Source organism: Triticum aestivum, chromosome 6B (genome assembly GCF_018294505.1).
Source record: "Triticum aestivum cultivar Chinese Spring chromosome 6B, IWGSC CS RefSeq v2.1, whole genome shotgun sequence".
NCBI lineage: Eukaryota > Viridiplantae > Streptophyta > Magnoliopsida > Poales > Poaceae > Triticum > Triticum aestivum.
The window spans coordinates 346,233,360-346,246,504 of NC_057810.1; the positions used below are offsets into that span (position 1 = coordinate 346,233,360).

At 50.5% G+C, this 13,145-nt stretch overlaps 1 protein-coding gene across 4 annotated transcripts in view; it reads left to right on the forward strand.

The window, feature by feature from the left end:
• Positions 1-4,502: 4,502 nt before the first annotated feature.
• LOC123137127 (uncharacterized protein At5g03900, chloroplastic) overlaps positions 4,503-13,145 on the forward strand; it is a 29,414-nt gene continuing 20,771 nt past the window's right edge. For 3 of the 4 annotated variants that reach the window (XM_044556729.1, XM_044556730.1, XM_044556732.1), the window contains exons 1-8: positions 4,503-5,063; positions 5,153-5,260; positions 5,338-5,438; positions 5,664-5,738; positions 5,856-5,925; positions 6,026-6,091; positions 6,290-6,388; positions 6,851-6,916. In XM_044556729.1, coding sequence (XP_044412664.1) covers positions 4,656-5,063; positions 5,153-5,260; positions 5,338-5,438; positions 5,664-5,738; positions 5,856-5,925; positions 6,026-6,091; positions 6,290-6,388; positions 6,851-6,916 — 993 coding nt within the window. In that variant the 5' untranslated portion in view covers positions 4,503-4,655. The remainder of the gene's footprint in view (positions 5,064-5,152; positions 5,261-5,337; positions 5,439-5,663; positions 5,739-5,855; positions 5,926-6,025; positions 6,092-6,289; positions 6,389-6,850; positions 6,917-13,145) is intronic. The other variant, XM_044556731.1, reaches the window with a different exon arrangement.

Below are 13,145 nucleotides of genomic sequence, written 5' to 3' on the forward strand. Positions count from 1 at the left end.
TTCTTGTGCTTGAGTGAGAGGGACTTGGTGTTGTCGATCACGATGTGCTTGCTCGTCGACTTGCTCTTGTGGATGATTGTCGTGTAGAGGATTACGAGATGCTTGACGGTCTTGACGCGCGACTCGACGTAGAGTGTTTGATGTCGGTGTTCTTGAGCCGGAGAAGGTGTCGTCGGTGTGTCGACTCGAACGGCTCTGTCTTGAGGATGAAGAAGTGGAAGAATGTCGGTTCACCAACAAGGCACGTATCTCGTCCATTCTTGCATCGTTCTCTTGTTTGTGAGCGTCGAGCTTGTTGTCGAAGTAGTCTCTTGTTTGTTGTTCGAAGAGTCGCAAGTCCGTGGCTATTTGTCGATGCAGTCGCTCATTGCTTGTTGCTCTTGATGCAACGCTCGTTGTGCACCGAAGAGGTGGCTCTTGGTGACATAGGATGACATGTCGTCGTCTTGCTCGATGAAGAGTGGGTTGGTAGAAGAACTTGGCCTATCCATCATTTCAAGCAAATATGTGAGTGGGAGAAGGAGAAGAACTTATACCAAATGTACCTTGACTGATGCTGAAGATGGATCAATGATCACTCAAATGTGGGCAATGAAATAGCACAATTGGCACCAATTCTTATCGGTTCTCACATCTACACAAGTAAAAGCTTATGGTGGAGCTCAGTTAGGATGGTGGCACAAAATTTGATGCAATTGTTAGTTAGACTCAAAGATGTTGAAAAAGATTCGCAAATTCGCAAATGCAACAAGTAGACCAAGCAAGTAGTGGTACACGGAAACACACACGCAAGTAGATAAGTGGGATTGTGCAAACCAAAAATGAGCCAAAATGCCGAGTCCACGAAAATGCTCTTGTTGCACAACACTAGAGAGACGCTAGCACGATTGCACAATAGGCGGATACGGAACTTGTGCACAACCTACTTAGCAAAAATGCAACGACTTTCTATCCCAAGTATGCTATTTGTATGGTATTCTGGTGGTATGATCCAAGATGATCGGATATGGCAATCTTAATGTAGTATGATGCTATGGTTCTTGCTTATAAGCTCTTTGCTTATCTTTCTCTTTTTGCTTAAAAGCTTGTTTGGCTCTTTCACTTTTGAGCTCTTTTCTCATGCAAAACTTCACGAACCAAGATAGCAATTGTGTATGCAATGACAACTTTGTGACACAAGAGATGATATCAAGATATGCACCATGATGATATGGTATGTATGCTTATGGAGAGTATGATCACTAATGTGCACAAGTCACGTTGCCGGCAATACTCAAAGGCTAGCCTCGATGGGTAAGCAACGCAAAGCTATGGTGGTTATGAATGCAATGGCAAGGCATCGACAAAGATGTCGTCGAGGTTACCGTCCATAGCGATGATGAGTAGTCGACGAAGATGAGCAGTGGTGATGTTGATGTCGCGCCGTACCTATATAGTCGAAACACAATAGGACACGGAGAACCACAACTCAAATTCTCGAACCCAAAGTCGAATGGTGGTACGGTGGGGTATGTCGTGGGGTTGGCAGAGTTAAGGTGGTGGTGGTTGAAGTGGGTATGCGGAGGCATAGATGGTGGTGGACAACACTACAGAAAATGGAGTTTCGGTAGAGGAAGCCGGATGATCCGGGCCAGGAGCCAGATTATCCAGGCGGATCCGGATGATCCGGGTCAGGGTCGGGATGATCCGGGCAGGTCAACTGCGCACGGGATGGCTCGAGATGAACTCGAAAAACAGGGAGAAATTAAAAGATTTCGTGGATTTAGGATGGATTTCGAGGGTGAGATGGTGGGAAAAGGCAAGATCCATGAGTTACACAACGAATCCACGGATCAAAATCAACAAAATATCATCAAAACCAACAAATCACAACAAAATTGGGGGCTATTTTTGGTGGGATTTTCGGATTTAGGACGAAATCAACAAAATCAAGCTAGAAAACAAAGGGTAGGGGCTCTAAAAACGCGATCAATGTGGCTCATGATACCAAGATGATGTAGGGTAGAACCCTAGAGGCCAATCTTTCATGTTTGGAGGGGAATCCTACCAAGAACACGAAGATCACGAGAGGGGAAACGAGGGGAAAACACGAGAAAACACTCAACCAACAAGAATATAGTCACACATGCGCTAGATCATCGAGACATAAAGTGATACAAGATATGAATCCAACAAAGGACGATACATAGGGTAATCGGTTCTTCTCCGAGAGGAGGTCTTGAAGAGGGTCTTCTCCAAGAGGAGGTCTTGAATCCAACGAGGATCTTTTCCGAAGAGGTGTCGGTCCCTCGCGGTGGAGTAGATCCGGATGGATGAGCAAGGCTCTATCTCAAAATATGAGCTATCACAATGCTAACCCTAGAAGAGAGGTGGAGGAGTCATATATATAGGCTAAGGGGTCGAAGGGGTACATGGGCCTCAGCCCAACACGCGCACGCAGGCGGGGTCCGGATGATCTGGGCTCTGTCCGAATGATCCGGGTGACGGTCCGGATGAGTTGATGACGCAGACGGTGGCGGCGTTGGCCCGGATGTCCGGATGGGGGTCCGGATGTCCGGCTGTTGTTCGGATGATCCGGGTGCTCGTCCGGATGATCCGGCTTGAGGGTCCAGCTTCGGGTGTCTTGGGGCGAGTTAGCCGGATTGTCCGGACTGGGGTCCGGATCGTTCGGGCTCTGTCCAGATCATCCGGGCCCTCATCCGGATCATCCGGCCAGCCAAGGACTTGGCGGTTTTCCTCTCCGTCTTCATGCATGTCTTCCGCTTCCGATTCTCCTTGCTTCCTAGCTTCTCCATGGCTAACTCCTTGGTACCTGAGTATGCAAAGTGTCTCCGTTTGAGGTAGTAGCCATGTCTCGTGTGATTCGAAAGAGAATTGTGAGAGGAGTGATGTCACTTCGGTTTCGAGAGCTCTTGCACGTGCTCTAGTCATTGGTCCAAGTGGTGTTGTAGGAGATGTAGATGCGTCCATGGGGATGACCGTGGGATGCTCCGCATCATATGGGCCCCCCTCCGCATAAAATTCTTTATCTGGCTTGCGCTGCAAGACCGGTGCTAGACGGCTGCATGCCTCGCTCATCATGGCCTTCCACACGATGACTCTTGCGCCTTCTGCGATCAAGATGAGGAGACCATGCAACATCTCTTGGCGGGCTGCCCTTTCTCGCGACAAATTTGGCACGAGATCCTCAGCTGCGTTCGTTCCACCGCCGACATCCCGAGCAGAGACACCGATTTCTACGCCTGGTGGGAGACGTCCTGCAATCGCTCGCCATCCCCGGCGCGCAAGGGCCTCGCCTCATTGATCCTTCTCACCGCGTGGTGGCTATGGAACCATCGGAACGCTTGCATATTTGATGGCGAGCAGCGCTCCATCTCCCGGCTCTCCGGCATCATCACAGACGAGGCGCACATGTGGGCCAAGGCTGGCGCCACCGGACTGCACAACATCATTCCCGAGAGATAGCTTTGTAGGCTCTTGGGGCTGAGCATCCCCACGTCTGTTCTGCTCCTAGTTCACTTCCTTGCCTTCTTGTATACATGGCTTAGTGAACTCTTGTAATCCCATGCTATAAAACTCTTCTTTTTTTTGCATGGTAATACATGTCTCATTCATATCATAAAAAACAAAGTACAAGTCACGTAAGAACCGACATGACAAAACCGAAAAGATAGCAGGACATCTCTGAGCTTGACACTAACGCCCGTCACTTGCCTCCGGCACCACCACAGCAGCCACCGAAGAAAAGAATGACGGATCACCTCCTCACCCGAGCTCGACGCGGCTCCATCGTTGATATGCAGCTTTGCGGACCTCCAAGTTGGCTCACCAAAAGTGAAGCCATTGCCGTTGAAAGAATCAGACCGGGACAACACCCCGGACACGCCATCGAACTCCAGATCTGACACCCCACCACGACTAAGACGCTGAAGGAGGAAACCATACCTGCCATCCACGAACCACGAACCCAGCACACGTTCCGTCTTCCAGATGTCGTCGATGCAGACCACAATCTGCATCCGCTCCTGGACTACCTCCCAAGCTCCACGCCGACGCTGGAGCAAACGTTGTCGCAACGACGGAGCCCGAGGACACAGGTCCACCACGAGGATACCGCCGCCGCCACGCCATCCTTGCTTGAACAGACTGATTTCCAGATCCATTCCCAACCATAGGACCGATGACCTCGTCAGGAAATGATCTGAAGAATATTTATTCAGCGTCGTCATCTTCGCCGCCGAAGCAAAGGCGATGAACAACCTAAAAACCTAGACTACGAATGAGTAAAAACGATTCACACGCGTGGATCCGGCGACCCCCCTCACCACCGACGACCGAGGTCGCCGGCGGAGAGGAGCCGCCGGAGAACGGCGTTGGAAGATCTGCCTCTGGCGATGGCTAGGGTTGCAGCGCCAGGTACGAGAAAAAAACGATGTTATAAAACTCTTCTTCTATCACTGCAAAGATACGCATCCTCTGCGTATTCGCGAAAAAGCTAACCGATGCAACCTTTTTATGTTTTGCAGGGAAAAACAAAAACGATGCAAGGGCAGCACACGCCGCCGCTTCCTCCTCCTCACCTTCCCTCCACAGCCACTCCTCCCGGCAAGATGCCCACCATCATCTCCTCCTCCTAGACCTCAGCCGGGCCAGCCATGACCGCCACCGCCGCCGCTTCCCTTTCCCTCCACCTCCGCCTCCGCCCTCCTCCCCATGCCCACCGCAGCCCCCTTCGCCATGCCCCGTTCCTCCTATCCCCTTCCCCGTCCACCCCTTGGCCTCCTCACCACCTTCACGTCGCTAATGGCCGGCTCCCTCCCCCTTGCCGCCCCTCTGTGAAGGCGCGGGTAGGTACCATCGAGGCTCCGAGCCTCGCGCGCCTTGGGGGCGCCGTAGAGACCGACCGCCTCCCCGCCGACGTGCGCGACCGCGCCATGGACGCCGTCGACCACTTGGGCGGCCGCGTCACAATCGGCGACGTCGCCTCCCGCGCCGGCCTGCAGATTGACCAGGCAGAGCGCGCGCTCCAGGCTCTCGCGGCAGACACCGGGGGCTTCCTGGAGGTGCCCCCCGCCCCCGCGGCGCGCGCTACTTCGTGGCTAGCCTTCTTTCCGGCTGCGATCTGAGCGTGGAACTGTTGTGATTTGTGTAGGTTTCGGGGGAAGGGGAGGTGCTGTACGTCTTCCCCGAAGACTACAGGGCGAAGCTCGCCGGCAAGTCATTCAGAATGCGGGTCGAGCCACTGGTCGATAAAGCCAAGGTGTTCCGTAGAGGCAACCGACTGTCTTAATTCATCTGAGCAGGTGCTGATTTTAGTTATGTTTTGCTTCTTTGCAGGAAGCGGGTGCCTATCTGGCGCGGGTGTCTTTTGGGACAGCACTAGTTGCTTCCATTGTGCTTGTATATGCTACCATCATTGCCATTCTCTCAAGCTCGAGGTATGTATGCTATTGCAAGGTAGAGTTTGTGTGCACAGATTACTATATGCTGTACCTCCCAAGATAAGATACACAGTAGATGCCATTATGCCCTTAAGTTTTGAAGATTTTGTCAGCGTTTTTTTGCGCATTATTATTGTATAATTTTCTGTGTTTAGGTACTTAAGCAAGATAATCATTTATCCCCTACCCCCCTTCCAGTGATAGCACTTCCTCTTCTTATAGCAGTGATGAAGATAATCGTGGAAGGCGGCGCAGATCCTATGGCTCTACGATGTTCCTCCCAACAGATTTATTTTGGTAAGTATCCTGTTTTAGTTGGGGATCTGGTAAAATATATAACTTCCCATGTGAATGTAAATCAGTTACGTACAGATTCTTATCATTTTCGATACAATCTCATGTGTTCTCCACCAGGTACTTGGATGCAGGTTCCTCCAGGAGGAGGCGGGTAGAAAAAGATAAGGGGATGAGCTTTATTGAATCTGTAATTTAAACTGGCTTGACATGATTGTTCATTTTGTTTGTGTAATTCTGAGATGCACAGGTGGGATTAAATTGTATATTGTCTAATCAATGTTGTGCAGGTCTTCTCGTTTGTATTTGGGAATGGTGATCCTAATGACGGGCTTGAAGAGAGAAGGTGGAAGATGGTAAAGACTTTTTCAGCATGTAGCTGCTTCTATTTGACGTTCTCCGAACCAGTTACTACTCCCTCCGTCTCATAATATAAGAACGTTTTTAACACTAGTGTAGTGTTAAAAACGTTCTTATATTTTGGGACAGAGGGAGTACTATTTATTAGTTTTTCCAGTAGCAAATTTCAAGTGTCTCGTTCAATAAATTCACAGATTGGGCAGTATATTTCATCGAATGGTGGAGTTGTTACGGCAGAAGAACTGGCACCGTATCTTGATGTACCGGCACCTGCAGAGCAAACCAACTCCAAGGCATATAACTTCTGTTCCAAAGCGCTAATAAGTATTGCTTGTTTCTGTTAGACCTGATTAAGTTTTCAACTCGTTCATTGAATGGTAAATAAATTAAATGTATAGATACGTAATCTCCATCCCATTTGTAACCCAAGTCCTTTATGCTATTGTCACAGTCTACAAGGTGACACTAGAGCCGGCAATTTCTATGCGAATATGTTGACGAACATAATAATGATTATCCATTATGAAAGTACGTTTCATGACGAAATCTAGTAATATTAGTGATTTTATTGGTGATAATAGTTATTTCTCTATAGATGTTCGAACCTAGAAATGTTTGTCTGGTGCATATTCTGAAAGGACATGTGTTGTGAGCAAGAGGTAGTAATTGATTATGATGATACTGCTATTGTGAGGTATTTCCCCATTTATGAATTGAGTTGAATCTCATCTTATTCGTTCTATCTCTTGATACAGGATGATGAATCATTTATTCTTCCAGTTCTTTTACGCTTCCAGGGACATCCTTTAGTTGACGATCAGGTCCACCTCTTCCCTCTCGTATATTTCAGGCTTTGATTAAAGAAAAAGCTTTAACCACATGTCCCTATATCGCTCTTCTCATTCTGACACCTTCAACCTCGTTATTTATTGGACATGACATGCTTGAGATAACTGCCGATGAACTTAAGCCAATGTTTTTAAGGCCAGGCAAGGTTCTGTAGCACCACCTCACCTTTTAAGGGCGTTCTTGATGGTGTAGCTATACCATGTAGGATAATTGGTGACGTGGAAGAGAGAGAGAGAAAAAAGAGAGTCTTGCCTTCTCTTAGCTAAGGATCTCTTATGAAGAAAGATTTGTTCCGAATTATAAGACGTTTCGGATATTTCAATATGGACTACATACGGACTGAAATGAGTGAACGAACACAGTAAATGCATCTACATACATTCGATTTAGAAAAAGTCAGAACATCTTATTATAATTCTGAACGGAGGGAGTATAACACTTGTCCCCATTGCATGCGATATCTTATCTTATTCACACGTTTACTAGTTTTAATTATAACCGTTCCATAATTTTTGGATCTCATAACATTAAATGCTACAAATAACACTAAGAGATGATCCATTGTATAACATGCTTTATTTTCTTCTCTAAATGACGTGGAATACATAATAAAAGACCGCCTTATCATCCACTGTACATGCCCTAAGCGCTTAAAGCATAAAGCGAGGTGACACCTTACACACATAAATACAATGGGGAGTGTCACACCTGCATCTCTCTGAAGATGCAGTGGACAAGGAAGACGCGTGGGCCATCGAGCCTTGTAAGCATGGACCCACGGGCCAGGGCGTGAGTGGATGTATTTAGCCTAGTGGAGACAGCGAGAGGGCATGCGTGTTGTATGAGCTCTCTGAAACTCACCTACCTCTCTCTGCTCTCACCTGTATCTCTCTGTATCGCACCTTCTTCTTTTGTAAGGAAATCAACAAGGCTCCGATCTCTCATCCCCTTCTCTGGTTTTGATCCTCGATCTTCCTGGGTTGTTACAACTGGTATCGGACGCCTTCTGCAGTGCGCTCAAGGAGGAGTTTGGCCCGGATGAATTTGAGCTCGAAATGCACAAGCTGCTGCAGCTTCGTCAGATTGGAACCGTGGCTGAATACCGTCTGGCGTTTGAGACACACATGTACCATCTGCTGGCGTTCGACGCGTCCCTCAGTACCAAATTCTTCGTCACTCAGTTCCTCCTTGGCCTCCGTGATGATCTCAGGGCAGCAGCTCGCCTCCAGTCCCCTTCCAGCATCACTCGCGCATCGGTGCTCGCGCGCATCCAGGAGGAGGAAGCAGACCAACATCGACCACGCGCACGCCTCATTCCGGCAGGGTGGCCACCACCACCACCTTTGGCGATTCCAGCTCGTCCTCCCGGGGCACCTCGCCCGGTGGGAGCAGTTCCAGCAGCTGCCGTTGACAACTTCGCGCGCGAGCGGCAACTGCGCGACCGTCGCCGCGCCCATGGTCTGTGTTTCAAATGCGGCGACAGATACTCACGGGAGCATCGCTGTAAACAGACAACACAGTTGCTCACAATTCAGGTGGGTGATCATGGGGAAGTGCTCACGGATGAAGCTATTCATGCGATGGAACTGCTCGATGAGCCCGCACCAGGAGCAGCCAATCCAGAGTGTTGTGTCATCTCGACGCATGCTGTTTCCGATGGTGAGACGCCGCGCACCATCCGGCTCCGCGCCTTGGTGGGCAACCAGGTTATGCTTCTGTTGGTTGATTCCGGAAGCACGCACAGCTTCATATTGTCGACGTTTGCTGAGCGTATTGCTGCAACAACTACGCCACTACCACCAGTGGAGGTCCGAGTGGCCAATGACGAGCGGCTAACTTGTGACAAGCTCTTTCCCGGCGTCAAGTGGTGGTTGCAAGGGCATACGTTCACGACGGACATGCGCCAGTTACCGCTGGGTGCATACGATGGAGTGCTAGGCATGGATTGGCTGGAACAATTCAGTCCTATGAACTGCCACTGGCTGGAAAAGACACTCACTTTTGAGCACGAAGGCGCCACAGTCACGTTGCAAGGTGTTCGACAGCAGGAAACCCAGTCCTTGGAGATGCTCGAGCCTGACCAATTTCAGAAGTGGCACGCTGGCAATGAAATTTGGTACATGGCTCTTGTTGACAGACTACCAGTACCATCCCGCGAGAGGACCGACAAGTTGCCGGCGGGCATTCAAGCAGTCATTTCTGATTACAGTGATGTGTTTGGAGATCCAAAGAAACTGCCACCACATCGACAATATGATCACGCCATTACTCTGGTGGATGACACGCAACCCACCAATGCTCGACCCTATCGGTACTCCCCTTTGCAGAAGGATGAAATTGAGCGCCAGGTACAAGAAATGCTCGACGCGGGGGTGATCGCACACAGCATGAGCCCCTACGCAGCCCCAGTCCTGCTGGTTAAGAAGGACGGCTCCTGGCGATTCTGTGTTGATTATCGTCGCCTGAATGATATCACCGTGAAGAACCGTTTTCCCCTGCCGATCGTCGATGAGTTGCTTGATGAGCTCGCTGGTGCAACCTATTTCTCCAAGCTTGATTTACGAGCGGGTTACCATCAAATCCGGATGCGGGAAGGTGATGAGGAGAAGACGGCTTTCAAAACCCATCACGGGCACTTTCACTTCCGCGTCATGCCATTTGGCCTGACGAATGCACCGGCAACATTCCAGTGCCTCATGAACCAGATCTTCGCCAAGTACGTACGCAAATTTGTGATCATATTTCTGGATGACATCTTGGTGTTTAGTGAGACATTACAGGAGCACGAGGAGCATCTCAAGCTGGTGTTCGACCTTCTTCGCCAACATGAGCTCTATGCAAAGATGTCAAAGTGTTCATTCGCTTAGGAGAGCATCAGCTACTTGGGCCACATCATCTCGCGCGAGGGTGTCGCCATGGACGCGGAGAAGACCCAGGCCATGCTCAACTGGCCAACGCCGTCCACACCAACCGAGCTGCGGGGTTTTCTGGGCCTCACCGGCTATTACAGAAAATTCGTCGCCCGCTATGGCATCATCGCCAAGCCACTGACCAATCTACTCACCAAGAAGGGCTTCGAGTGGACAGCCCAGGCTCAGACCGCATTTGACCTCCTCAAGCGCACCATGGCCAGCGCCCCAGTGCTCTCACTGCCGGATTTTGCCAAGCCGTTCAGTATTGAGACTGACGCATGTGACACCGGCGTCGGCGCAGTGCTCGTCCAGGAAGGCCACCCTGTGGCATACTTCAGCAAAGCCTTGGGGGTGCGCAATCAGAAGTTGTCAGCTTATGAAAAGGAGTTTTTGGCAGTGATGATGGCCGTGGACAAGTGGCGAGCATACTTGCAGCGAGGTCAGTTCACCATTGTCACAGACAACAAAAGTCTCTGCAACCTTGGCGAACAACAGCTTGAAACTGATCTGCAACGAAAAGCTATGTCAAAACTGGTCGGCCTACAGTTCAAATTTCAGTACCGGCGCGGCATGGACAATGGGGCCGTAGATGCCCTCTCCAGGGTGGGAGCCGCGCTCGACATTGCAGCGCTATCTCTCTGCCAGCCAACCTGGGTTCAGGAAGTGGCAAACTCGTATGCAACCGATGCTGATGCACAAGAGAAGCTGACACGTTTGGCCGTTCACAGCCCAGATGAGGAAGGATTTGAACTATACAAGGGCTTGATCCGTCGCCAAGATAGGCTCTGGATTGGCAGCAATACGGCTCTCCGCACCAAGTTAATCAGCGCCTTGCATGACAGCGCGGTGGGTGGGCATTCAGGGAACACAACCACTTACCAGCGCCTAAAAAAGCGATTCCTCTGGCCCTGCATGAAGCGTGATGTGGAGGATTACGTCAAGCAATGCCTCGTCTGTCAACAGGCTAAACATGAGCATCGTCGACCAGCCGGGCTGCTGGCGCCCTTACCTGTTCCTACGGTGCCATGGCAAGAGCTCACTATGGACTTCGTCGAAGGGCTGCCGAAGTCCGAGGGCCATGATGCAATCATGGTGGTGGTTGACAGGCTGACAAAATTTGCTCACTTCATTCCTCTTCGTCACCCGTTTAACGCCGCGCAGGTGGCTCGTGTCTTCTGGGACAATGTGGTCAAGCTGCATGGTATCCCAAACTCCATCGTCTCCGACCGCGATCGAGTCTTCACAAGCGCGCTTTGGCGGGAGCTGTTCACCACGGCGGGCACCAAATTGCTGTATTCAACGGCGTACCACCTCCAGACGGACGGCCAGAGCGAGCGTGTCAACCAATGCATGGAGATGTACCTTCGATGCGCCATCCATGACGCTCCTCGCCGCTGGCGTCGCTGGCTGCTGACGGCGGAATTCTGGTATAACTCCTCGTTTCACTCATCCATCAATTGTACTCCATTCAAAGCTCTCTATGGGGTCGAGCCCAATCTGGGCGGCATGGCTCTCTGGGACGACAAGGTTGCCCCGGTCCTCGACTCCGAGCATTGGGACTGGGGGGAGCACACTGCTCGTCTCCGCTCGCAAGTTCTTCGTGCACAGCGCCGATTCAAGAAACAAGCCGACCGCAACCGGACCGAGCGCTGCTTCGAGGTGGGGGATTCCGTGATGCTCAAGCTCCAGCCGTACGCGCAATCAACTGTCGTCAACCGGCCGTGTGCCAAATTGGCATTCAAGTTCTACGGACCGTTCAAGATCATCGAGCGCATCGGCAAGCTCGCGTACAAGCTGGAGTTGCCCGTGGACAGCCGCATCCACGACGTCTTCCACGTCTCCCAGTTGAAGCCCTACACTCCCAACTACACGCCCGTGTTCGCCGAGCTGCCTCAACCCCCGGATTTGGCGGCAAGCGACATCGAGCCAGAGGAAATTCTCGAACGGCGGCTGGTCAAGCACGGCAACCACTCCATCGTCCAGCTGCTGATTCGTTGGTCATCTTCGCCGACGAGCACTACATGGGAAGATTACGATACTCTCCGCCTCCGCTTCCCACCTTCAGGAATCTGGCATAATGCACCGGCTGGCCAGGACACAGGCCAACCTGAAGATGACGCGCCTTCTGAAGACGGGGCTCTTTCTGAAGAAGAGGGGCATGTCACACCTGCATCTCTCTGAAGATGCAGTGGACAAGGAAGACGCGTGGGCCATCGAGCCTTGTAAGCATGGACCCACGGGCCAGGGCGTGAGTGGATGTATTTAGCCTAGTGGAGACAGCGAGAGGGCATGCGTGTTGTATGAGCTCTCTGAAACTCACCTATCTCTCCATGCTCTCACCTGTATCTCTCTGTATCGCACCTTCTTCTTTTGCAAGGAAACCAACAAGGCTCCGATCTCTCATCCCCGTCTCTGGTTTTGATCCTCGATCTTCCTGGGTTGTTATAGGGAGGAAGATGAGCTAAGCTCTATCAATGAGATCTATTCTTACCTAACCACAAATCTAGGAGGGGAGGAGTATATAGAGTCTAGCCAACAAAGGGGTAAGTGCGGGAAGGGATACACGGGCCTTTGACCCAGAACTGCATGCAGGCAGGCGACCAAACAATCCGGTTGGGTATGGCCTATCCTGTTCAGTATAGCCTGGACAATCTCGGCCTGGAGCTTTAGCCGACGCAAGCATTGGCATCGGATAGTCCATGGACTTGTCCGGGTAATGTAGAGTGGAACCCTAAGTTAATGATCTTTTCACACTTGGAGTGGGGAAAGAAAGCAAATCAAGAGAAGAATACAAGATTATCACTCAAATAGACAAGATCCAATCACACATATGCTAAATCCGCATACACATAGAGGGATACAAAGGACCAAATCCAACACACGAGGGTAAGAGGAACTAGTTCATCCCAATCGTTGAAGGAGAGAGGTCATGAATCCAAAAGGATCTTCCCCAAGAAGGGGGTCTTGAATCCACTCATGGGATAATCTTGTTGGAGATATGCCCTAGCGGCAATCATGTAGGATGATATTTCCTATGTGTTTATGAATAAAGATTGTCCTTGGACATTATCAATGATGTGTATCAGCAAATACGTGACTTGTTTGTGGGACTATGCATTGTATGATGACCGTCCTAAAAGGTCCCTAGTCGAAAGGGCTGTGTGGATGCGCAACCAACTAGACTAGCATATAACACGGTGGATGGCTTGGTCTCACTAGCCATGGAGCATTGGATTCTAGCCGAATAATATGGACTTGGAATGACCAGATAAGGTCTGAGTCGGAAAAA